The sequence below is a fragment of the Leopardus geoffroyi genome, chromosome B3 (assembly GCF_018350155.1).
Source record: "Leopardus geoffroyi isolate Oge1 chromosome B3, O.geoffroyi_Oge1_pat1.0, whole genome shotgun sequence".
Taxonomy (NCBI): domain Eukaryota; kingdom Metazoa; phylum Chordata; class Mammalia; order Carnivora; family Felidae; genus Leopardus; species Leopardus geoffroyi.
The window spans coordinates 5,955,264-5,981,852 of record NC_059337.1 but is presented as its reverse complement, the minus strand read 5'-3'; the positions used below and the strand labels follow the sequence as shown (position 1 = coordinate 5,981,852).

Genomic DNA, 26,589 nt, shown 5'->3' with positions numbered 1-26,589 from the left:
GCTGGCGGACCTCAGCCCCCCGCCCCCGCCCCCCTCCCACTCTCCCCATCCGACCCGTCCTCATCCACACTCTGGGCCCCTCTTCCTCCCAAACCACTTCCTCCTCTCGAGGAACCCCCTCACTGGTCCTGCAGTCACTTGGGTTCCACGGTCATCAGCTTCGCCCCTCTCCTCTCCCTCGGCCTCCACAGGCCATCACCGGGTCCCTCCCCTCCTGCTGCTCCCAATACCATTGCCCTGGTTCTCCTTCCCAGAGGGCAGAGCGCGGGGCCCGGGAAAGCCTCCACCGGCCGCTCATTCAACACTTCTTTATTGAGAGCAAGCACCAGGCGCTGTCCCCACCGCGTGGAGCGAGACAACGCCCGCCTGTGGGGACACTCATCCTAGCGGGGACAGATGGTAACTTCGATCCAAACGTACATCAGGTCGAGTGCCCTGAAAACAGGAAAAGCAGAGCTGGGATAGGTATGCCCAAGTAGGGGGGCTCCTTGATGCGGGGTGGTCTGGGAGGCCCTCCTCTGTCCAGAGGGTGGCATGGCTGCAGAGGGCCGAGGCCAGTCACCGAGGTCAAAAGGAACATAACTCTCTGAGGAAGAGCACACCGTCAGTTTGGTAATAAAAATCCAGGGACTTTATTTCTTAATCCTTTCAACTGGAAACACTTGTTGCCACGGGGCCGGCCGGGGGGGTAACTTGGTGGTCTGTGGGAACAGGTGGGAATCTGGCTGAACAGGCTTCTGTTATCTCAAATTTTGAATACATGAATGTATTTCCTTTTTAAAACATTAACTCATTGAATAGGAAAGAACGTACCCAGTCTTTTGGAAAAGATTAATTATTCTCGTGGAACTATTTCCCTAGAGAGGGCCTGTCCGCATCTCTGGCAGCCGCCGCCAGGTCAGAGCAGACGGGAGCCCTGCCGCACTCCCGAGGGCAAAGCCACGTGAGCAGGGTCCTCAGCGCAGCGAGACAGGTGCCCCTGGGAGACCAGGTAGAGGACAGGGAAGGCTGAAGAGCAGGGTGTTCGCTGGGAGCCGACAACGCCCCGGTCTCTCATACGTAAGTGGCTCTCCATCTTGGCTGTCACGTTCACCCCGATTTTTACCATCAGGCGCCACTGATGCATCCTATTTGGAAAGCCACGGACGGACGGCTACACGAAGGAAACGCCCTACTAAAGACCGGTCCACCAGACAGGATTTAGCCGGCACGCTCCCGTGGTCTTTGGTGGAGCTGGGGCCAGAGAGCGCTTCGCTCGTGTGGCTCCGTGGAGGTGGCGGCGAGGAAGGGCCGGCTTCGTAAGGGGCGGAGGCCTGAATAACAGGGGCTTGAGAAGCCTCAAGAGATCCCGAATTAATCCTCATGTGACAAGCACACGGCCGTGTAGGCCAAGAGGAGAGGCAGATAATAAGGTGACCTGTGGATGAATGTCTGCGTCCTTCAGATTCCTACGTTGAAATCTAATCCCCAGTGGGATGGTATCTGGGGCGGGGGGCGGGGGGGACGCCTTTGGGAGGTGATTAGATTTGGATGGGGCCGTGGGGTGGAGCCCCCATGACGGGACTGGCACCCTTAGAAGGGGATGAAGAGCAAAGAGCCTTCTCTCTCCGCCATGTGAGGACAGAGCAAGAAGATGGCAGCCTGTGAAACAGGAAGCAGGTCCTCAGAGACCTCAAATGTGCTGGCACCTCGATCTCGATCAGATTGCAGAACTGTGAGAAATGTTAAGCCACCAGCCAGTCTTTCTGTTACAGCGGCACAAGGACTGTTCGGAGCATGGCCCAGCGGGGCACGATGGAGGCTGCCGGGGGTGGCAAATGGGTCCTTGTCCTTTATTCCACAGAACAGCCACCAACTCCGGTCACCACACATTCAGGCTTCCAGTCGCTCAACTGGGCACTCCGAGGTCCTCGGCGGAGAGACAACGGCAGGAGCTGAGCCTCAGATCTCTCCATCTTCAGTGTCTAGTATTGAGCCTGGCACGCACCAGGCACTTACAAACTGCGCAACAGAATTTTTGGTTTTAATTACGGGCCGTGAGCCCTGGAAACCCAGTATTCTGTTCCACTTCAGGAAACCCTCAGCATCAATCATCCAGGACCAAGGACTCTCAAATTTAGGCCCAGTCCCTATTTTCCTAACTGAATCTCTCAGCTGCAGTATCTGTATCTTTCTTCAAAGACAGCATACGATTTCCTCTTATTAAAAAAAAAAAAAAGTTTATGGCTTTGCTCATAGCAGGCAAGAGAGCTAGCTGGATTTGCAGACAACCTCGAGTGGCTAACGAATGGTTACCGTGGCTTGTCCAAGGGATGGACTTTTGCAAATAAAAAACAAGGCTGAAGTTTCAGGCCATTTTTAGAGGCAGTTTCAGGGGTAAGGATGGGATGCTCACTGGTTGGAGTCTCCGGGACCAGTCAGTGATCTGTGGGAGGAGAGCTGAAACCAGAAAACATCGGTTTCTGACAGGCAGACATTCGAACGCTGTCCTGGGAAATCCGGGCCATACAGGTGCCCTGCACTGATGCGTTAAACCACAACACAAATACGTAAACTCCAGAGAAATGACCAGGTTCTAGCTTCATGACCCTCAGCACAACACTTAATACTCTGGGCTGCTCATCAGCTCTCCGAAAGCCTCCAGCTTTCGCCCTCTGAGGACGTCGTCACTGGCCCCCTTAGCAAACCAGGTTTGGTTTCATCAGGGTTTGTGAGAAGCTACTAACCTCTCTGGGACTCAGTTTCCTTATCCAGAACAAAGAGGATAAAATTGGAAGCCGTCTTGAGCAGTGAAAGAAAATGGACTTTGGACTTAGGCAGGCAAGTCTCAATTCTCAGCCCCGTGTGACGCAAAGCAGGTTACTCGACCTGTCTCTTACTGTCCCTGCGGAATGGGGAGATGATGCCTGCTGTAAGGCTGTAAGGCCTGTGGGAAGGTCCTGCTCACACCGCCTCACATCCGTGCTCCTCCTTTCTTATTCCACACTTAGTAAATGTGAGAGAGGGACACGGACGTGCTGAAGCGTCTGTTACAGAAAACCCAAACCCTTCAAAAGAATGCTATCAGACGTCGTGACCTCCTCTCCCTCTTCAGACAGAGGGCCTCCTTCTAATCGCCCGCCTGTCCCGGAGGCTACTGGGGAGGGAGCACAGGAGGCTGCGGGGAGCAGAGGGCACCAAGCATGGGAGCACCGCGGTCCTGGGGGCCGGGGGGTGGGCACCATCTCAGATGGGCTCTGCAGCGGCAGCAGGACATTGGAGCGGTCTGGCCCCCCCCCCCCCACCCCCGCCGGCAGGCACGGGAAGCCCCCTGGCTGGGAGACGTCGCCGTGGTGATGCAGCGAGCTCCCTAACCCCGGGGCAGCGCGGCAAGAGGCACTACTCGGGAGGAGCAGTTTTAGCTCCACATTAACCACAGAAAGACACTCATCACACGTAAACATTTACAAGTTTCCGAAGCCAACCGTGGGAGGATGTCACCTGGGGGGAACAGGGTGGGGCTCCTCCCACAGTGGGGACAAGACACCGCAGAGCCACGGGTCTCAGTCAGCACACTTCCCGTGTCCCCAGTCTTCCCAGTGCCCGTTCTAGAACCAGTGATCCCAGCTCTCATGCTCCACAGGCTGGTGCAGGCAGCAGTGGCTCTCCTGTATGGAGAAAACTCGTCACTTCTAACACAGCAACTGACCGTCTGCTCATCAGAAGAATGTATTTTAAACCTGGAAAGAGTCATAATTCTGAGACGTTTCACATGTTGTCAGCTTTACCTTCCACAGACACGGGCCTCTCCCCTTTGCTGAGGGACCCTCGGGCTGTGCCGGAGACATGGCCGTGGGGAAGGGGGGTGTTCTCCCTATCAGCATGCACCAGGTTCATGGTTTGGATGGCGCCCTGTGCAAGGACTGTGGCGGTGGGGGACGTGTTCTGGAGGCGGGGTAACCAGCAAGCTTGCCTACACAGTACAGCCAGAAGGCAACTCTGGGTTCTCATAAAACTCTGCCCTTCTCTGCCACTCACCGCATCCCCTAAGGGTCGGCCCTTCACTAGCTATGGCGTCTCACCAGCAAAAGTGAACGCTATAGGACCGCGGAAGCCTCGTGGTACTAAGGAGAAAGACTCTCGTCAGACAATATCCTGGTGGCGGGTTCTAGGAAGCAGGAGGGCCCCAGTACAGCGCCCAGTCCCTGGACGCGGCTACACGCGGGAGGTAAAGGTACGAGTGGCTGGGGCACGCTGACCCCACGGAGGCCAGGGGCCCCCCTCACGTCTGCGGTGGCTACACGTATCGGAGGCCGGCAAGTGGGCACAGGTGAGAACCCAGCACATGCTAGCGGTGAACCCGGGGCTCCCCCCCGACCCCACGGCAGCAAGGGTCAGGGCCCAGGGCTCGACCCTTCTAAGGCTCAGAGTGTGTTCTGTGGCAGGACTGGCTTGGCGGGTTTCAAGGACTCCAGTTCAGTAGCCGTGGACCCTCAGACAAACTGGGACAGGTTGGGGACTTTGATGTTGAGATCACCAATGTTGATGTTCCGAGGAATCTCCGGCAGATTGATGTTTTTCACAGCGGACACGGCCCGGGCGGGGGCTGCTGACAGGCCACCCTGAGGAGACACGAGAGGGGGCATGAGACAAACGCTCGGTGTCATCCGCTTAACGCTTAAAAACACAAGCGACGGAGACAGGAAGTGTCCACACCGAGCACACACAACACACGTTTTGATTTTTCCTCCTTATTCCTCAAAGGTATGGCCGATGCAGCAATCCTGAGGTGGGACGGGGGCTCTGGGGCAGGGCTCCACAGCGTGCGCTCCCGAAGGGGTGGTGGCTCACGCGGGGTGCTAGCCCCCGCACCTAACAGCGCCTGGCACACAGCAGGCACTCAGTCCACGCTTGCCGGAATAACCGGAGACGGTTTGACCACGTCATACTCTGTGTCAGGGGCACTTTTCAGACTACAAAACAAAGCCCTTCCCCGAAGAGCCTGAACACTCTTAGAAGCGGGTGCAGTCACAGGGAAACGCGTACGAGAAAAAGGAAAGTCCGTTTCGGGCAGCTGCCTGCCAACTATCAACGTGAGACGGGAAAGAGCTGGCTTTGGAAATGTCATGTGGCAGCAAGATGGGCGGAAGGACCCGTGGAAGGTCTGACACACCCGCAGCCATGGAAGGACTGTGACAAACACAGAGAAGAGGGGCGCTCCCCGCTGGCTCGCCCCCAGTGGGCAGAGAAGGGGAGAAGCCGACAAGACTCCCGGAACCCCGTCCTCCTTACTGGCTGTCGGGGACACCGACTCCAGTCCCGCTCTCGCCCAGCACGTCTCCATTCTTCCTGTTTCCAAACCCCTTGCCTGTGACTCACTCACTATTCCTGGAAGCTCCCTGGCCTGTGTCACTAAAGGACCGTGGTGCCGCTCCAGTGGTGGTCTGGCGGAGCTTCGTCAGCAGGGCCACCAGTCCTCACAGACAGAGGAATTCTTGGCTCTTTGCAAGGTCAAGTTCCATCACAAGAAGGAATGAAGCTCTCGAAGACACTCAGATAATTAAAATTCTCTTCCTGCCGCGTGTGGTGTAGGCCTGTAGCCTCTACACTGCTCTCCGGCTAGGCTGACGGAGGTGATAGAGAAACCTCAGGGGGGGTAGGACAGAATCTACTGTGAGCGGTTTTTGTTTAAGTTTTAAGTAATCTCTACCCCCAGCGTGGGGCTCAAACTCACGACCCTGAGACCGAGAGTCGCGTGCTCCAACTGAGCCAGCCAGGTGCCCCTAGTGGGAGCGTTTGTATCAAGCCCAGCACTATGTGGGGGTGGGCTGGGGTATGTTGTTTGTAAACCCAGCCCAAATTCTGTTCTAGCTGAGTACAGGGCTAACCGGAAATAAGGGAACTGGCAAGTCGGAGGTCTGAAAGACACCACAAGAAATGGCCGCTGGGAGAGCAGACTCCTAGAGCACTGGAAAACCACAATGGGACCAGAGACGGGGATTCTGGGTCCCTCCAAGGTATGTGTAGCTCTGAAAGGAGGAATTACACACTACAAGCACTGGCCAGAGTCCCCCAAGCCAGGAGGTGTCTGTCTTTGTGTGCCATCTGGCTTTTCCGTTCACACGTTTAGCCTTATTCTTACACGTTTTAATTTTCAGGGCTGGCCTTCCAATCGGCGGGCCTTCCAATCAGTTTCGATGGACTCAAGGAAGAAAGAAGAGGCGTATACACATTCCTAAAGTTCCCCAGCAACACAAACCAACACATGCGTCCCCTTCTCCTTCTGCCCCGGTCTTCTCGAACCGGGTCTTCTCGGGCCCAACTGGCTGGGGCAGAAGTACAGCCGTGTACTCACCTCGGATTTCTCCAGCCTGTTTTGAGCTTCGATCTGAGCCACGATTTCATTCATGTTGGTTTCCAACACCATCCCACCCATCACCACCTCCTGAAGGATGTAGTGCACCTAAAGGGGAAGCGGGAACGAGAAGGGTTGGAGCGCCCTGCGGCAGTCGGGGTGTGGCCCAAACAGAAACCCCGCGGGCTCTCCTGCACCAGCAGAGCGGCTGGACCCGACACCAGCTCCTGATTCCCAAGACACCTAAGCCCAAGTCCTCCACCCCTCACGTGAGACCACAGGGGTGGCCCCCCGCGTCTCGGCACACCGTCACGCGAACCTCTTCCGTGAGCAGCTCATTCCGTAGCTCTTTCCTACCTGCCGGCCACACTCTGGGCGGGAAGGTGGTAGCTGAGAGCACAGGCTCTGAAGTCACACAGGTTAAGCCGGGTGACTTTGGGCAAACTATCCTTTCTGTTCCCCAGCCTCCTTCCAGAACTCTGGTGAGGACTGAGATAACCTCTACCAAACACCCAGCCTGCCCCACACCGGGTTCTAAATGAATCAGGATGGCGCTCACTGCTGCTCTCGGCAGCAGCACCGCTGACGGACGCACACTCGGTCACTGCAGGGGCAGCGGGACAATCCCTGCCCAAGCACATCCCACGTGAAATGCGACGTCTCCCGGGCTTCCTAAGATAGACCCTCCAGCCCGCGTTACGCTGGTGGCAAAACAGGCCCGCGCCTTCATACCGGTCCTTATCCCTTTCTTACAGCCGGGATGAGAAACTGGGTTCTGTAGGCCCTGACCACCTTGTCAGCATTGGCTCCGGCCTCTCGCATAAATCTGCCTTTCCAGGCAGATCCAGGGGCTCTGCAGACCCACCACCGGCAGAATTGCTTCCTCCGGTGCCTTTCACCTGAAGTCCTTCTTCCCACCTCTCTGATGTCAGAGACCAGCTCGGTCCTCCCACCGTCTCAGTGAATCTCTCTGGTCTCTCTAGCCGCCCTCTTCCTTCTCGGGCTGTTGATCTGGTGCTTAATTAACAATAGAAGGTGGCACCTCGAAGGCCATGTTGACAGGATCTGATTTGAAAGAAGTCCCACCCCTTACACACCCCAGCAGACACCTCTGACCGACCCTCTGGGGGTTTCTATGGCAGCTCGCTCGCTACCGTGGGGTGCAGTGTTTGAGTCAGCACAGCGGCTCAGTCAGCGTGATGGTCAAGTACACGGAGATTCAGTTTTGCTGAGGAGGACTGGCTGGGTGGAACCCGAGCGCACACGTGAGCCTGGTGCCCAGAGGAGTATTCACACTGAACCTAGTGACGAGGTAGTCTGGGTCTAAAGTTTGAGCACTATTGCCACTTGGGGCTGGAAAATTTTCTGTGTGTGTGTGTGTGTGTGTGGCGGGGGGTGTCCTGTGCACGGTAGCCTGTTTAACAGTACCCCTGGGCTCTGCTCATTCGATCCCAGGAGCACCCCACCAGCTGTGACCACCAAAAATGTCTCCTGGTGAAACCGCCCCCAGTTGAGACCCACTGGTCTAGTGTCTAGACTGGAGTATGGAGGATGTGAGGCCAATTTACTCTGTGGGCGATGAAGAGTCAAGATAAAAGATGTGTCTGTCTGTGTGCTTGTGCACATGCATGTTGGACACGTGAAGTTCTCAGGCATATTAGTTCTTCATATTTTGCCCATGGAGGGAGAGAGTATAACAAGAACATGTGTTTTATGTACAAATGAAGTATATTCACTTACACTGAGTTTTATTAACCACTTTCCTGTCTATACATACACACTCATGTGGCATTCTTAAATTTTATACAAGAGGAACCATTTCATTATTTAAATGCATATGGGGATTTAATGGTAAAATTCTCATATTTAGATAATTCACAAAATGTTAAATGCTACTGGTCTTAAAATTATTCATTGATGGGGTGCCTGGGTGGCGCAGTCGGTTAAGCGTCTGACTTCAGCCAGGTCACGATCTCGCGGTCTGGGAGTTCGAGCCCCGCGTCAGGCTCTGGGCTGATGGCTCAGAGCCTGGAGCCTGTTTCCAATTCTGTGTCTCCCTCTCTCTCTGCCCCTCCCCCGTTCATGCTCTGTCTCTCTCTGTCCCAAAAATAAATAAACGTTGAAAAAAAAAATTAAAAAAAAAATTATTCATTGGGAAACTACACTGTTTATACTTCCCCATCAAGAAATTAGCTTCTGGGGGCTCCTGGGTGGCTCAGGCAGTTAAGCATCTGAGTCTTGATTTTGGCTCAGGTCATGTATTCACAGTTGTGAGACTGAGCCCCACGTTGGACTCTGTGCTGAGCATGGAGCTTGGGATTCTCTCTCTCTCTCTCTCTCCCTCTGTCCCTCCCCAGCTTCCCAGCTTGCACTCGAGCGCTCCCTCTCAAAAGGAAAAAAAAAGAAGAAGAAGAAATCAACCTCTGAAAACATTCTGATGGCTCCTCAAAATATTTTAAGCAACCGAATAACCATATAATCAAACAATTCCGCACCTGCGTTTATACTTAAGCGATACAAACCAAGGATTCAAAAAGACATTTCTATACCTATCTTCATAGCAGCATTATTCACAGAATAACCAAAAGGTAGAAGCAGCCCACGTGCCCATTGATGGATGGATGGATGAATGTGATACAGACATACAAAGGAATATTACTCAGCCTTAAAGAGGCAGGACACTCAGACACATGCTGTGACACGGATAAACCTCGAAGCCATTACGCTAAGTGAAATGAGCCAGAAACAAAAGGACGAATACGGTACAATTTCTTTCTAGGAAGTACCCGTGGCCAAAATCAGAGGCAGAAGTGGAAAGCTGGTGGCTGGAGTTGAGGGAGGACGGGACGCCTGTTGGTTAATGCGAAACCAGTTTCAGTTTTGCAAGATGAAGAGAGTTCCCGAGAAGGGCTGCACGATCGTGTGGATGCACTTAGCACGACTCAAGTGTACACTTAAAAATGAAGATGGAAAGCTTTACGTTACGTAAAATTCACAACTGAAAAAACAAAATACAAGAGTCCACACCAGGACTCCTAGTGTTTTATTCTGTTGTTTAATGAGCTCCTTCATGGGAGGAAGTAGTATTTGTTGAGCGTCTCCACTATGATAAGCACTTTACATGGTTCTTACTTTAAGTTTATGTATCGGCGCGTAATATCGTAATATCCGGGGCGCCTGGGTGGCTCAGTCGTGATCTCATGGTTCGTGAGTTTGAGCCCCATGTTGGGCTCTGTGCTGACAGGTCAGAGCCTGGGGCCTGCTTCCGATTCTGTGTGTGTCTCTCTCTCTGCCCCTCCCCTGCTCGCACTCTGTCTCTTTCTTTCTCTCTCAAAAATGAACAAACGTTAAAAAAAAAAAATTAGTAATATCCATCTGAGGTAGGTAATATAATCTTCATTTTAATCTCCATCTGAGGTAGGTAATATAATCTTCATTTTATATATGAGGGAACTGACACATGGAAAAGGCAATGAACTATTCCAAGGTCACATGTATGAGTAGCAGAACAGAGCACCGAGTCCGGGCCCGTCTGACTCCAGAGCTCACGTTCGGCACCCTTCCCGCCACGGTTCCTCTGAGTCCCAAGCTGTGTCTTCTACCTGCTCATCCCTCACTCCTGGTCCACATGGAGTCATTTGAAGACTTGCCTTTGGTGTGTCAAAGATCTTGCACGAATTCTTCTGTGCTTCGTCCTCAAGGCCTAGTGAGCCGCAGGCATGCTGACTGAATGAAAAGGCTTCTCCTAAGCCTGAGCAGCATATTCCTGGGGCTTCAGGTGCTTAGAAGATGGATGGCAGTGTGGTGATGGAGGCCTGATGGAGAAGGTACTAAAAGGCCACTAGCAGCTGGATAGCAGCATATGTTAAGACTTCTGATGCGAGTATGGTATCATGAAGTCGTAATTCTAACAGGCTATTCAAGATGTGTTCCAAGTGCAAAAAAGGAGAAATAAATAAAAACGCAAACTCCATTTTTAACAAAACTGGAAGACAACCCAAATCCCAGACCCTAAAACAGCTAGGAAAGCTGTCAAAAGCAAGGAGTTCAAGCAAGTCTCCTTCCCTTTAGAGAAAGAAAAGAAAGGATACTACAGAGAGGGAACACGGGAGCTGGAGAGAAAGATCTGCCAAAATATACTGCCTGTGGGTAAAGGACACTCGCTCTGGGACCAAACAGATTCCTTGCTGGGGAGGCAGGAACGTCTGTGGACCTGGAGTGGGAAGCATAGGAGAAACCACCACAAACGAGCCGTATTCGCCTCACAAGTTCAGCTTCATGGTGGCGTCCGCATCGTGGAAAAGTCTGCAGAAGCCTCGCTCTACTGGCTGGACAGAGATACAGGGTAAATGAACTCACCCCAAACCCTAGATCAGGAGAATGACTGCAGTCAGCCTGGAATTCAGACTTGGGGCCTCCTCTAAACAAGAATCCTGCAAATAGCTAGTCCCTGAGAAACTCACCTGCTCGAAGAGGACTTGTAAGAATGAAATCTACACCGGATGTATACAAAGATACAACAAGAACAAAATTTGGAAAGAAACGGGAAAACCAAAAGGCAGACTAGGACTATGCACTGGAAAACCGTCGCCACGGAGGAAACGAATGACGGTAAAATCTTTTTGCAAAACTGAAAAAAAGCAAACAGTGAAGCGAGAGCTCAGGGCGGAAGAGCAGGCACTTGTGGGAGGGGTGGGGAGGCGGCAACAAGAGAAGACCTCGCGGGCACCGCTGGGGGAGAAGTGGAAGGAAACAGTACGGAAATGAAGGTGAAGCTGGAAAGAAGCAAAGGGAGAAGAGACACTGCCGAAAGCGTAAGGAACAGAAAGGAGCGAGATGGAAAAAAGCAGGTACAATGAAACAGAAAAGGGGTTAAAAGGAATAGAGAAAAAGGAGAGTTAGAGAAGCCAGCAAAGGACATGCAGCGGATGTATCAAGGGAAACCAGGACGTGGAGCAAACACATAGGAAAAGAGGTGTTCATAAAGATTATGTGAACGTATGATTCAAGAGGTTTCTGAAACGAAAGAGGGTCCACATACTGCAAGGCCACACTGTATCCTGGGGAACACTGACCCACAACGGTCAACGCCAAGACAGACCCTGAGGGTAACATTTCCCGATTTTTGCAATGAGGCAAAAAGATCAAATTATTTAAGAGAGGGGCAAAATCTTGAAAATTTCCACAGTAAAATCCAATGCTAGCAGAAAAAGATGTAATACCTACAAAATTCCCAAAGAGAGAAAGTGTAATCCAAGAATTTATACCAGTCAAGAGTAACAGAATAGGAAAAACCCTGTTCCTATGAGTCTGTCTTGAGAAACTGCCAGCCAAGGGGTGATGGCAGAGAGACTGGCGTTGAGCACCGAGTCCGCTTACAGGGAGGACTGAGGTTAAAGTGGGATTAGAGCGACAAGAGGCCAATGCTATGTGCCTGACAATGAAGGAAAGTTACAGCCAGCAGAAAGTCAGGAAGACAAAGTTGGGGGAAGGAAGGAGGTACAAGAACCCTGACTTCCTCACTCTCAATAACTGAGAGTCAGTGGGTATCCTTGAAAACCAACAACTCATGTAATAAAGATCTAGTTATTATGACTTTTATTGTGATCCCCCCCACCCCTGCCGTATCCAAGCCCAGAGTCACTTGCTATAAACAATACTTTGAGAGCCACCAAACTAATGATTTGGGGCCAATAAGATCTTTGCTGCTGACCAGAGTTGTGTGCCACTCTTCTTGCATAAAATTCACCCATAATGCATCACCTACAATTTCCAGTTTCTCTGAAGTACAGGGAGAACTCAGACTCCCGTGAAACAGTAAGTACAGATTGCTTCTAGCTTTTTCGGAGCCTCCATCTCTATCTTCTATATTTATCTTTGCCCAGACCTGATTCAACTTCATTTCCTTTTTGAAGTAACTTCTCTTTCCAAAGCATTCACCTTGGTTTTCAGAGAACAATTCTCTTTTCTCATTACGGTTTATCTGTATATGATTAAGTTACATAATTCCAATACCAGTTTGACTGGCATCAACAGGTCTAAAAATATCACAGCGGACCTTTGGTCAGCACAGTGACTCATGCGCTGTAGACGAGCAGAGAGTGAGCAACGAAGGGTCAGCCTGCCAGCTGCCCTCGTTCATCGGACAAGTCCATGAAGACCCCTCGCACTGAACGTGAAGTGCGCCAGGAAAGACGAGTAACATTTCTGCCAGAGGAAACACAGGGGATGTGAGAAAGTTCGAGGTTGCTAAGCCCGGGTGTATAGAGAGCGCAGCCAGGAGTCAACACCACACACACACAGAAGTATGACTCAGCAATAAAAATGAATGAGCGCCTGCCACTGCAACAACATGGATGGGCCCGGAGGGTATAATGCCAAGTGAAGTAAGTCAGAGAAAGAGGAAAACCATGTGATTTCAATCCTATGTGCAATTTAAGAAACAAAACAAGCGAACAAGGGAAAAAAGAGACAGACAAAAAACCAGACTCTTAAAAACAGGGAATAAACTGGTGGTTGCCAGAGGGGAGGCTGGTAGCGGGAGGGGTGGAAGAGATAAAGGGGACCAAGAGTACACTGATCGTGGTGAGCACTAAGAAATGTACACAATCGCTGAATCAATATATTGTACAACTGGAACTAATATAACACTGTATTGTTAATTATACTTGAACAAAAAAGGAAGAAGAATCAATACCAAACTCATGTACCTAAAAAAACTACATACAGTCGGATCACCAAGAATTAAATGACAGGAGTTAACTGATGGACTGACCTCAAGGATGCCAGGAGAAGTGGAGGTGAGGTCCTCAGAGAACACTGTGAGTCAAAAGTACCAAACCAACAAAGTGTGGGGGGGGGGGGGGGAAGGAAGTCTGAAATCGAAGTCACATAGGGGCGGTAAGAACCACAACAGAAGAAAGCAAAGAAGTAAAGGTCCTCAAGAGTCCTAACCCAGCCTAACATCATGTGCACTGAACAAACATGCATTATCAAGTAATTACATACTTGATGTAATTATAATTCCTTGATAATTCATAGCTTTCTATTTCGGCAACCATCTAAAACGACGACAATAGCAAGATTCATTCAGAAGTACCAGTAAGAGAATCGAAACAAAAACACTACTGACTTCTTAGTTCTCGGCAAATCCAACGGTAAGCTGATCTAAGAATAATTACATCCAGGAAGAGTTTCATCTGACCATAAAGATTAAGATAACCCCAATAAACCAATAGGTCAACTTGATGTAACGGGGAGGCAACAGAGAAAATACTCTGGGTGACAAATCTGAAATCTTAACAGGTAAAATGCTGGGTAGAAACATATATTACAAGATCAAAGAGACATAAACTTATGGCCACACTTTAGTGAGCCAAAGGTTGGTGTTTATATTTCTGTCTTATTTAAAATTTTCTCTTAAAATCTCTCAAAACAATCAAAAAATAAAATACAGTTGACCCTTCAACACCACGGGTTTGAGCTATGTGGGTCCACTTATATACAGATTTTTTTTGATAAATACAGTCCAGTACTACAAATGTATTTTCTCTTCCTTATGATTTTTAAAATTATTTTTAGTTTTAAAAATGTTTATTTATTTTTGAGAGACAGTGTATGTGTGAGTGAGCAGGGAAGGGGCAGAGAGAGAGGGGGACAGAGGATCTGAAGCGGGCTGTTCAGATGCTCAACCGAGTGAGCTACCCAGATGCCCCTTTCCTTATGATTTTAAGAGCACTTTCTCTCCTGTGGCTTGTTTTATTTGAATAATACAGTATAGAATACACATAACATACAAAATATGCTTTAATCAGCTGTTTATGTTACTGGTAAGGCTTCTGTCAACAGAAGGCTATTAGTAGTTAAGTTTCTGGGGGGAATCAAAAGTTGTATGTGGACTCTTACGCTGGGGGTCAGTGCCCCCAACCCTGCGTTGTTCAAGAATAGACGGTAAACACCAGAATAACGCCTGTTCCTCTGAAGGCAATCTAACCTGCTATCAAGCCTCCATACTATGCTCCTGACACATCTGGACAGCTGTCTTCCTTTCATGTTTCTCTTCTAGGAAGATGGCACATTGTCCCCCCTCCCCTGAAGATACCTGCTTCTATAACTGGATCCTCTGGGCATCTAACTGGGCCTAACTGTTCTTTTCTATCAATATAAGTTAACTGAGACCTTCCCCATCTCATCCCCATCTCATTCCCTAGAGGTAATAATGAGTATCTTGGGGCGCCTGGGTGGCTCAGTCCACTTGAGTGTCCAACTTCGGCTCAGGCCATGAGTTCGAGTGCCACATTGGGCTTGCTGCTGTCAGCCTGTCAGTGCACAGCTTGCTTCGGATCCTCTGTCCCCCTCTCTCTACCCCTCCCCCACTTGCGTCCTCCCATAAATAAAGTAACAAAATAAAATAAAATAAATAAAAAGTAACGAGTGTCCTGATCGGGATGGGGACCTACAAGTTTGCGGCTCGTAAGGCTCCCCCGGAAGCTTTTCCGTGACCCAGTTTAATAGGTGAAACAGGAAGAACATATCTGGTGCATGCTGAGGACTCAACAGTGCTTAGGTAAAGCCCGGGGACTCCGAGAAAGCGTGACTCTCCTGTTCTGGAGAGCCGGAGTCAGAGGTCCTGGGCCAACAAAGGCCTGGCCAGCAGTTGCACTGTGAAGATGCACAGAAAGGGGAAAATGACACCGGGGGGCATCAGAGGAGGGTTTGATGACTGTCGAACCTGCTGGGACTCCCTGAAGGAAAAGAAAGCCTTTCTCAAACTGGAACAAGGGCTTGCACTGCTGCCGATGCTGCTGAGATCCAATCCTAACCCTGATTACCTTCTACCGTTCTTTACGCTGATCCTGTTAAGTTCTGTAAAAAATCAGAGACATTCTTCCAGAATTGGAGGTGAATGCCCACAGCCAGGGGCAAGTAAGCTCAAGAAAGGCTAAGACAATCCCCCTCTTCTGAGACAGAGTACTGCGGCCTGTAGGCACTTCTACTGAGGTCCTTCATGTGGTGTGCTGTCGTATGTTTTACTTGTCCGACCGTGATTTTCCTTGAGGACAGATCTATGTCACACTCACCTCTGGGTCTCCAGTGCCAAGCACGGTGCTTGGTAACAGCTCAACCTTCCTAAGGCCAGCTGAATGGACGAGAGCAGCTCGTCTAGTTCAAAAGCTCTGATTCCGAGGACACACACGCAGGCCTGGCTTCCCATCCTGGCACCAAGAAACTAGTGCTACTGCCCAGGACACAGAGTTAACCTCTACGGATAAGGGTGGGTTACAATAAACTTGCTAGTTTCGTGTCAGGATTGGGAGTCGAAGAGGGAACACAAAAGTGTCACTTCAAGGACAGAGATGCTCCTTAGGACGCAGCTCTGGAATTGCTGGGGAGGGAGGCAAATCGGTTTCGACAACCCTATCCAAGGACAGAGGATTCCAGGATCTTCAAGAGTACTGGTCTTGGTTATGTTTCTCACTGAGGTTAACAAAGTTCTGAATCCAAGCCCAGGTCAACGGAGACTATCGCTAAAACCAAACTGATCTGGAGCCTGAAGATAACAAACAAGACATTACTTTTTCCCCTAGTAAAAACACACAGTCGCTAGACCTTAAACTGGCCGTATTCCATAAATTTAAGTATGAAACTTATGATTATTTTTCTATAGATACAATAAGGAAGGTTCTCATGCTAGCAGCCCACAGCTAAAGCTGACTTTAATTCATAATGCTACCGGGGTGCCTGGGTGGCTCAGTCAGTTAAGCGTCCGACTTCAGCTCAGGTCATGATCTCATGGTTCGTAGGTTCGAGCCCCGCATCAGGCTCTGTGCTGACAGCTCAGAGCCTGGAGCCTGCTTTGGAATGTGTGTCTCCCTCTCTCTGCCCCTCCCCTACTCACGCTCTCTGTCTCTCTCAAAAATAAATAAACGTTAAAAAAAAATCCATAATGGTACCTAGAATGTGGTACCACTGAGCACCCCTGCATCTGTATCTACCATGAATAATATTGCTGCTTCTTTTTTTTTTAATATACTACTCTTCTTTTTTTTTTTTTTTTTTTAAGTTTATTTATCTATTTCAAGAGAGAGAAAGAGAGCCAGGGCAAGCGGGAGAGGGCAGAGAAAGAGGGAGAGAGAGAATCCCAAGCAGGCTCTGTGGCACCATCAGCACCGAGCCCGACTCGGGGCTCGAATCCATGAACCGCGAGATCATGACCTGAGCCAAAACCGAGAGTTGGACACTCAACAGACTGAGCCACCCAGGTACCCCAACACTGCTTCTTTAGTAAAATTCAGTTCCATCTTGGGATGGCAGGAACCTATCCAGCAGAACTCCTCGGGCAGACGGTAGGTAAAGATCTTCTGAGACACTAGTGGCACACGAAGGTACACCACACTCCAAGCTGATCACATCCGTAGAAGCCTCTAGACTAGATCAATCCCTCCCAGATTTTTGCACTGGACGACAAAAGCCTGTTGGATCACAAAAGGCAAGGGATCCATCCCCACTACCTTTCCGTATTTTCTTATCTTTCTAAAAACAAGTGGTACCACAGAAGACAGTAAAACACTAATTAAATACAAAATAAACACGGTCACGGTGCTTGTACCGGTACAAGAGGATACCAGTATTGCAACACTCAAGTTTTAAGAAAGAATCACTGATAAGATACACACCTTACTATATTGAAAGCTAAGTGCTGGGGTGCCTGGCTGGCTCAGTCAAAAGAGCATGTGGCTCTTGATCTCGGGGTTGCGAGTTTGAGCCCCACATTGAGTGCAGAGATTACTTTAAAAAAAAAAGACAAGAAAAGGAAAAAGAAAAAAGCTAAGTGCTGATAACTTTTTCAACCTCTTCTTGGCTTGGCTGGTTTCCTTAATTGCTAGGAAAGACCTCCAGAGGGAAGGGAGGGAAGAAATTCTTGGTAGGATGAGGTCTGCGTTACCTCATCGCCCATGCTGGAGGGTAGTGGCTCTTGACAGGCCAAAGGAAGGAGACTCTAAGTGGACTCAGCACTGACAGGGGGAAAGGATCATCGTGGCCGAGAGTCAGTCTCTAGTTCTCACATGGCCAATTTTAGAAAGGAATGTGAAGGGGAAGAGCATATAAAAACACCTCCCAGAAACCTGGTACATACGCCTTCTTCTCCCTTATCCCTACTTTCATTCCAAAGTCCAATGTTCTATCAGTGTTTTGAGACCTGCCAGGAGTGCCTGTCCTCATCTCCGTGGTTTACCTTTCACCTTCCCTGCCTACGAACGAACCCATGGTAATCAGACTGAACAACTGTCAGGTGAGTACCTGTGTAGGTGTACCTGGAATGAATACTACGGACCACACAGAGTACTGGGCAGACCTGGATCCATCGGGAAGCTGGCTTTCCGGTGAGAGAGACAAAACAATGCAAGAAATAGTCAAACCTTAAATCACCATTAAACTATTTTAATGGAAACCTTCACAAGTACAGAAGATCTGAATAGACATTTTCCCAAAGACATACCAATGGCCAACACACACACAAAAAGATGCTCAGGGAATTGCAAATCAAAACCACAATGGGATATCATCTCACACCTGTCAGAACGGCAAGAATCAAAAAGACAAGAACGAACGAGTGCTGATGAGGATGTGGGCAGAAATGAACCCTTGTGCCCTGTTGGTGGGAATGCAAATGGGAATGCAGCCACTATGGAAAACTGTATGGAGGTTCCTCAAAAAATTAAAAACAAAACGACGACCCAGTAATTCCACTTCTGGATATTTATTGGAAGAAAATGAAAACATGAACTCAAAAAGATATATGTACTCTCTGTTCACTGCAACATTACTTACAATAGCCGAGACATGGAAACAATGTGTCCATCCATGTATGAACGGATAAAGAAATGTGGAATACAGATACACAGTGGAATATTACTCAACAGCACAGAAGGAAATCTTGGCATTTGTAAAAACATGGATGGATCCTGAGGGCCTTATACTAAATGAAATGTCAGAAAGAGAAAGACAAGTGCTATATGATCTCTCTTGTACATGGAAGCACCGAATAAACAAACAAACAAACAAACAAACAAACTCATTAATAGAACAGAGAGTGTTTGTCAGAGGCAGGGGGAGGGGGGATGACGGAGTAGGGGGTGGGAGATATGTGTGACAGGGGGTCAAGAAAGTAAAAAAATAAAAAGAGAGCAATACAACACATGCATAAACTGGTATGCCAGAAACAGAAATGGAGAAAATATACTCAACGATTAATAGAAAACACATGTAACTTGATTTTACATGGTGAAAAGATACTGAACAGATCAGATGATTTCCCAGAAAAACTGACTCAGAATGAGTAACACAAGACTAGGAGCTCTAGGTTTTATATTGTTTCCAGGGATGAGAAAACTAACTTCCAAATTTGGAATTTGTAGATTGATGTATCTGGCTAGAATAAAAAGATAAGGGCAAGGCAAAAAACAAAAAAAAGCAACATGTGGTTCATGATGTATGCTTGTGTGTATGTATGTGCTCGTGAGATAAGTGAGATAAATGACAGCCATCATACAAGGGATAGTACGGAGGAATGAGCGTTATTTTGTTATTCCAAAGTATCTGCACTGCCAAAGAAATTATGATGTAGAGGAATATTACGTTACAAAAATGCTGATGCCGTATGAGGTTAAAAATAAACTGGCTACAGAACGGTAAGAAGGGGAAAAAGTGTGTACTACTCATTTCTATGATTTCTAAAACAGAACATCGTGAACATAATTTAGCTTTTTCTGTGCTGCTTGTTAACATCCATATTGAATGCACTATGACGCTGAGATGCCCTTGGGGACAGGGTTGTCTGGTCCCAAGCAGCTCTGCTAAAGTAAAAGAAAGCAGGCGGAGACACGTGGGTGGCTTAGTCAGTTGAGTGACCAACTCTTGATTTTGGCTCAGATCATGACTCCAGAGTTGTGGGATCTAGCCCTACGTCAAGCTCCATACTGAGCGGGGAACCTGCTTAGGATTCTCTCTCTCTTCCTCTGCCCCCGCCCCCGCTCACACGCTCTCTCTTAAAAAAACAAAGAAGGGGCGCCTGGGTGGCACAGTCGGTTAAGCGTCCGACTTCAGCCAGGTCACGATCTTGCGGTCCCTGAGTTCGAGCCCCACGTCAGGCTCTGGGCTGATGGCTCAGAGCCTGGAGCCTGTTTCTGATTCTGTGTCTCCCTCTCTCGCTGCCCCTCCCCCGTTCATGCTCTGTCTCTCTCTGTCCCAAAAATAAAATAAACGTTGAAAAAAAAACAAAACAAAAACAAAAACAAAGAAAAGAAGAAAGCAGAGGCACCCGGGTGGCTCAGTTGGTTGAGTGTCCGACTTCTGCTCAAGTCATGACCTCACAGTTCCGTTTGTGAGTTCAAACCCCGAGTTGGGCTCTGTGCTGACAGTTCAGAGCCTGGAGCCTACTTAGGATTCCGTGTCTCCCTCTCTCTCTCTCTGCCCCTCTCTGGTTCCTGCTCTGTCTCTCTCTCTCAAAAATAAACAAACATTAAAAAAAAAAAAAAAAAAGAAAGAAAGCAGGCAAAGAAATAACCTGCTTTGTAAAGTTGTTTTTCTCTTTTCCTTGCTATAGGTGTCTCCTGAACTACTTTTATGACCTTCCTTAAACTTCAGACCGAGGCAGGACATTTGCACGATTTTCTCCAGATGTCGTGTCATGTAACCTCACAAACCTTAATCCCCTGCCCTTGATTTTCTTTCTTTTTTACACTCACATGACCATACATTCTTTCCATGAAAAATGAATGAATCTAGTGGAATCTCATCTTACAGAAGTTTAAGTTCTAAAGTCACCAGAAGAGACGGGAAATATACATAGCCCCAAGTTCCTATACAGTCCTCCTCTGCCAATGGAGCTGCTGCCTTTTTTTTTTTTTTTTTTTTTTTTAAACCAGTTAGCACGGTTAGCACTAGCTGAAATGGCTGGCTTGTTTAGGAACCACACAGATGGAAACTCTGTAATGTATCTTTAAGCATTAAATCACTCCGAGCACCATAAGATGGTGAGAGGCACATGACAGGTACATAGGAACAGAGGCAAAGAGCCGATTCAAGTCTCCCAACTCACACTCATGCCAGCCATAAACAGACGGAGTCGAATTGTGGGTGGAATCATTCTGTACTTAGAATCTTTAGGGGCGCCTGGGTGGCTCAGTCAGGTGAGCGTCCGACTCTTGATTTCGGCTCAGGTCACGATCCCAGGGTTGTGGGATCGAGTCCCATATTGGGCTCTGTGCTGAGCACGGAGCCTGCTTAAGAGTCTCTCTCTCCCTCTGACCCTCTCCCCCATTTGTTCTCTCTTAAAAAAATAACAACAAAAATAAAAAATAAAAATAAAAGAGAATTGTCATCCTCTTTTTTCCATATGGTGAGAGTTGAATCCATATAAGCTAAATATGTGTGTGTGAGCCCACCGTATCCACTATATACAAGATGCTGCTTAAGGTTCAAGGCAGTCACTCATTTTCACCAGAAGAATGTGACCTGTGACAACATCTGTTTTCAAATATGCTTAACATCACAGAATGGTAAGAGCTGGAAGAAGGAAATGAAGATAAGATGTGAACCCTGTCCTCAAAGGGCTTAGAATCCAATAAGGAAGATAAAACATGTACAAAATTAACTACTGATTCAAGGAAGACTGTGAAAGTCCTATGACCCAAGTACAAAATGCTGTGGCAGTTTGGAGGAGGCTGGGTCTTGAACCAGTAAACGGAGGAGAAGGCATCTGGGCAGAGGGAATGTGGCACAAAGCTAACAACTCACGAACTACCCTCCGAGCCCTGCCGACAGCTCTTGAAGAAAAGGATTCTGCGCGCGCTGGCTGCATGTTTCACACTCTTTGCGGCAAAGCAGACTCGCTGCATGTTATTCCTTCTTCCCCTTTTTTTAATTTCCAAAGAATTCCTATTATGAGTCAGAGTGCTCTGTGACATAGATTTTAAAAAGATGTCCCAGTAGGACTTTTTCTTACTCGTCTGTTTCATTCTCCTTCATTTCCTGCCTATTTCCCGTATTCTGCAATACTGGTCCCATCTGCGAAGCACGGTACTCGGTAAAGAAAACGGTCCGGGCCTTGTCCGCTTGAATTTTATCCTCTCTCTGACTGGTTATCTGCTAACAAAACATGACCCAGATACATCTCTTTCCACACTGAGGGCGCTAGCTCAGAAGAGGACACTGAGGGCAGTGTGGGGGGAGTGTGTGCTCTGCAGTCAGCAAATCCAGGGTCCGAATTCTGTCTCTGCTTACTAGGATCGTGTGACCTTAGAGAAACAGAGCTTTTCTACCTCTAAACTCAGTTTTTTCATCTGCAAAATGGGGAGAACTAGAGTTCTCACTTGACAGGCCTATTCTAAAGACAAAATAAGGTAACGCAGGAAATGAGACGTTATATTTAAAGCACCTGGCTACTGTGTGCCTGAAATGTAAGTAAGCACTTGATGAATACTAGTTAATGGAGTAATTATAATCAAAGTCACCTTGTCCAACCTCCTTCCTGATGCAAGAATTTATTCTTCAGCTCTTGAGACAGAACAGATCCTTCACCTAAGTGGAGAGAGAGCTCGCTGCTGTTCTTAAGCCGCCCAGTCTACTGTGGAGCAGACGGAACCGTCAGAACCTTCTTAGTTTTTTTGAGCTGCAGTGTGCTTGGAACCATTTCCATCACCTGGTCCTACCTATGCCCGCTGAAGGAACAAAGAAAAAAATCCCTGCCCTCTACCTGGGATTCTATCACTCTTCCTGATCTGACCAATTGGCAGGCAGTCAGGTAAGGGAAGCACGATTTATCTGACCATCAAGAAAAAAAAATCCCAATGCCCTGCTTGGATCCACAAACCTGTTTCCAAGGAGATGAGGTACATCTGCAAGTTCCCGTCCCTTCTACAGCACTGGTCGCGAGAGGGCCATGGACCCCGCTCCACCCTCTCTGGCTCTTTACATGCTGGCTCAAAAACGGATAAAGCCATAATACCCCATAAATCAATAGCTCAGTATTGCTTCAGCACAAAGTTCAAGGCAGAAAATGGCAAGAGGTGAGGCTAGTAACGCAGGGTGGGACAGATGTCAGAGGTCCTTGTCAACAACCTGAAGGGGCCTCGGCGCCAGCCATTTGGCAGTGGTCCCCACAGCTCCTTCTACACTCTCGAGAATTCATTTGTATGACACGCTTCCTCAATCACGCATTTTAGCATTCATGCGGGCTCTGAGGACAGCAGGGGAGTGAGGCGTGTCCTCCTTTTCTTTAAGAATCACTGCTGTATAGGATATAGAGCCACTGAATAATTCAAACAAGGGAAGCGAACAGTCAAAACACATTTTTAATGTCATTAGGGAGGTGTGTAAAGGATGGATTTAAGGGAGTAATGCTGGAGGCAGAGAACAGTGGGGAAAAAGTAAAAATAAAGACAAGGTCACCATTTATTGAGCTAGGCAATTACTAACTCCAGTCCTCAAAATAACCACGAATGGCGGATGTTACTTTATATCATCAAGGCCAAGACTCCACTGATTATAAAACACACCGTTATTTTATGTACCACTAGAAGAGAAAAATGTTGCCAATTAAACTATGAAATGCCAGTGATGTGAGACAACTCTTGACCTGAGATGTTAAAATCACAAATATTACCCCAAATGGGAGTCTAAGAATCAATGAAATATGGGATCACCCTCGTTTTACAACTGAAGACAGTGAGGCACAAGAGTCTTGGAGACTTGAAGAGTCTTCAAGAGGGTGGCCTAAGCCACACAACTGGAATCCAGAAGTCTACAAAGCCACTTTAGACAGAACCGCACTCAAGGAACACAAGGCTTCTCGTGCGCCCATGAAAAGGTTACCCATCTGCCAAGGGAGCAACGGCAAAGTTGAGTGAGTCTCACTTTCAAACTCGTGAGCATGCACAGGTCATACACCTTAAAAGTCAAGGTCTAATTAAAATCTCATTCATAAGAAGAGGTCTCTATGTGTGCTAATAATCAGATGTTATATCTGAAAAGTACTTTGGAAATTTTTAAAAAACCACACGTGCAGAATTAGGATACACATTTATTACATGTCAACCAATCAGCTATATTTGAGTGCCCTGTGCTGCTCAGAAAACCAACAAAACATTACAAACTGACACTATTCCAACAGTTTTCAATATAGTGGAAACAATTAGGACTAAAAACTTTAGAGCAAGAGCAAGACAAATAACTTGGAGAACCACAACACTGGACTTCAGAGAAAATTTCACCGAATGTAAGACTTGGGCTGGGCCTGGAGGTCTGGGAACCTTGACAGGGGGACGGGGGCGGGGGTGCTGGGGGTGAAGGGGAGTGGTGTGGGCCCAGGCACAGTATGTCTGGAGGATGCATCTGATGGGCCTGTGGGGTTGGTATCCCAAAGCAGAGAAAGTCTAAGGGCCATGAAGGTCCACGATCCAGAGATCTTTGGAAGCAAAAGGGAAGAATGTTGACTAAAGGGGAAATGGGAGCAATGTTTTCTATGGAAGATGGGACCAGTGAGGGAGGCTGGGAAAAGGCAAGATACAGCTGCTGTAGCCGCCTAGCGCTGATATGTTAGTTACGTGGATTCAGGGGAGGGGAGGGGCGGGGAAGGGAGGGGAGGGGAGGGAAGGGAGAAGCAGACCTGAAGAAAATACTCGAAGAAGAGCTGACACCAGCTGGTGAACCCTTAGGGCTCAAAGGTAAAGCCCACATCCCTGAGACTGCAGGCCTTGAAGAAAGCTGATGTCGATGGCAGGCTGGGGAAGTTGAGAAGACATCAGGTGCAGAGGTTAGCGAGTGAAGGGCAGGTGGGAAAGGGGTGGACCCAAGGGGAGAAAATGAATGGACTGGCGTGGTGGCAGGTCACCCAGGTGAAGTGGGGTCACACATTCCAGGAAACAGCCTTGAGCTAGGTCAGAATGAAATGCAGATGTGTCGCCCACCTAGATCAGAGCATACGCGTGCTCAAGGGGGCGCGCATACAGGAAAAGGCAGAGGGGTGCCCGGGGGCTGAGATGTGGGGGGTAGACCCATCATTCTCACTCGGTAGGCAGGAAAAGCAACAGCAGTCTTAAGGCCCAAGGGGTCAGGCCCAGTCGGCAGAGAACCTTCCAGAGGCTTCCATAACCAGCATTACACATGATATGTACAGGGTGAATTCAGGTATGTGGATTCTGAAAATCTAAATGGCCGCACTTGTGTCATGACTGGGCCAACAAAAGGCAAGTGCTCAGCTCCTGGCTTTGACAGGATGACTGTGTTCTTCAGCGGTCTCAGTACTTAAACCAGCGGGGGTGGGCCCAAGCATGCCTCTGCCATAGCTGTTGAAAATGTCTCAGGGTACCAGGGTACAGACCTGGCTGACGTCACAAACAGGTTCCACATTTGTTCTCCACAGAATGCGAACCTTAACTCTGGAGCTCATAAACAGATAAGGCCACAAAGATTTCACAACGACTGAGAATTAAATGTATTGTTTTTCCCAAGCTCACAGACCCATCTGCTTTCAGACTCATAAATGTACCCTAAGGCACACTCTGGGCCATTACCCTAACTCTGCACACCACTCCCTTGGCCCTCCCCACGTGTGCTCTGGCCATTAATCATAGTTCCCAGGTTAGAGTGAAGGGGCTAATTTGCAGACCATCTATCAATTTATCTGGCTTTAAGCTCAGACTTTGCCTTAGAACAGCAGAGAGCACTTAATGTTTACCGTGCTAGGCAATAAAGCTGTGTAGAGACAGAACTGCCTGTACCCTTCGGTGCAGTGGGCCTAAAGACCCAGGATGACAGGCAGGCAATGTAGGTACATGGTATATAACATTTCTTTTCTCGTTTATTATTATTATTTAAAAAAAAAATTTTTTTTTTTTAATGTTTTATTTGTTTTTGAGACAGAGAGAGACAGAGCATGAACAGGGGAGGGGCAGAGAGAGAGAGGGAAACACAGAATCCGAAGCAGGCTCCAGGCTCTGAGCTGTCAGCACAGAGCCCGACGCGGGGCTCGAACTCACGGACGGCGAGATCGTGACCTGAGCCGAAGTCGGACGCTGAACCGACTGAGCCACCCAGGCGCCCCTGTTATTATTTTTTAAAAATTTCATTTAAATTGGTTAGTTAACATGTAGTGTAATAATGGTTTCAGGAACAGAATTTAGCGATTCATTACTTACATATAACATCCAGTGCTCATCCCAACAAGTGCCCTCCTTAATGTCCATCAACCATTTAGCCCATCCCCCCACCCAGCACCCCTCCAGCAACCCTCAATTTGTTCTCTGATTTAAGAATCTCTTATAGTTTGTCTACCTCCCTCTTTTTATTTTCTCCCCTTCCCCTATGTTCATCCGGTTTGTTTCTTAAATTCCACATGAGTGAAATCACATATTCATCTTTTTCTGTATAACATTTCTCAAAAGTTAGTCCCTACACTTACCTAGTTCCCCTCCCCAGAGGCAGTAACTCTTACTAATTTCTTCTGTAACAGTGATCTATAAGGACCTATCTGAACCTCTTCCCCACCCCTATCTCAACTTCTATTACAGATGACCCTTCAATGATTTGGGACTTAGGGCACTGACCACCCTGCCCTGTACCCCTGCACAGTCGAAAATCTGCATGGAACTTTTGACTTTCCTCAAACTCAACTCCTACTGTTCACTGGAAGCTTCATCGATAATATAAACGGTCGAGTAAAACACATTTTGTATGTTACATGTACTCTATACTGTATTCTTATGAAAAGTAAGCTAGAAAAAGAAAGCATTAAGAAAATCGTAAGGAGAGATCCCTGGGTGGCTGGGTGAGCCTGGGTGGCTCAACTGGTTAAGCGTCCAACTCCCGACTTCAGCTCAGGTCATGATCTCACCTCATGATCTCATGGCTCATGAGATCAAGCCCTATGTCAGGCTCAGTGCTGATAGTGCAAAGCATGCAGGATTCTCTCTCTCCCTCTCTCTCTCTCTCTCTCTGCCCCTCCCCTACTTGCTACTTTCTCTCAAAATAAATAAATAAACTTAAAAAAAAAAGAAAAAGAAAATCATAAGGAAAATACACTTATAGTATGGTACTGTATTTATTAAAAAACAAAACACCTTGCATATAAGTGGACTCACACAGTTCAAAACTGTGCTGTTTAAGGATCAACTGTACCTCCCACATTCCACACTTCCATCCAGCCATATTGGCCTCCAGGTCTTTGTACTTGCTATTCTATCTACCTAGAATGT

The 26,589-nt window shown here is 48.1% G+C and overlaps 1 protein-coding gene across 3 annotated transcripts in view; it reads right to left on the bottom strand.

Annotated features, from left to right (window-relative positions):
- Positions 1 to 608: 608 nt before the first annotated feature.
- The window catches only part of AP3S2 (adaptor related protein complex 3 subunit sigma 2), a 59,567-nt gene continuing 33,586 nt past the window's right edge, over positions 609 to 26,589 (bottom strand). For 2 of the 3 annotated variants that reach the window (XM_045452350.1, XM_045452349.1), the window contains 2 exons: positions 6,335 to 6,442; positions 609 to 4,601 (listed from right to left, as the gene is read on the bottom strand). In XM_045452350.1, the coding sequence (XP_045308306.1) occupies positions 4,473 to 4,601; positions 6,335 to 6,442 (237 nt within the window). In that variant the 3' untranslated portion in view covers positions 609 to 4,472. The remainder of the gene's footprint in view (positions 4,602 to 6,334; positions 6,443 to 26,589) is intronic. The other variant, XR_006705449.1, reaches the window with a different exon arrangement.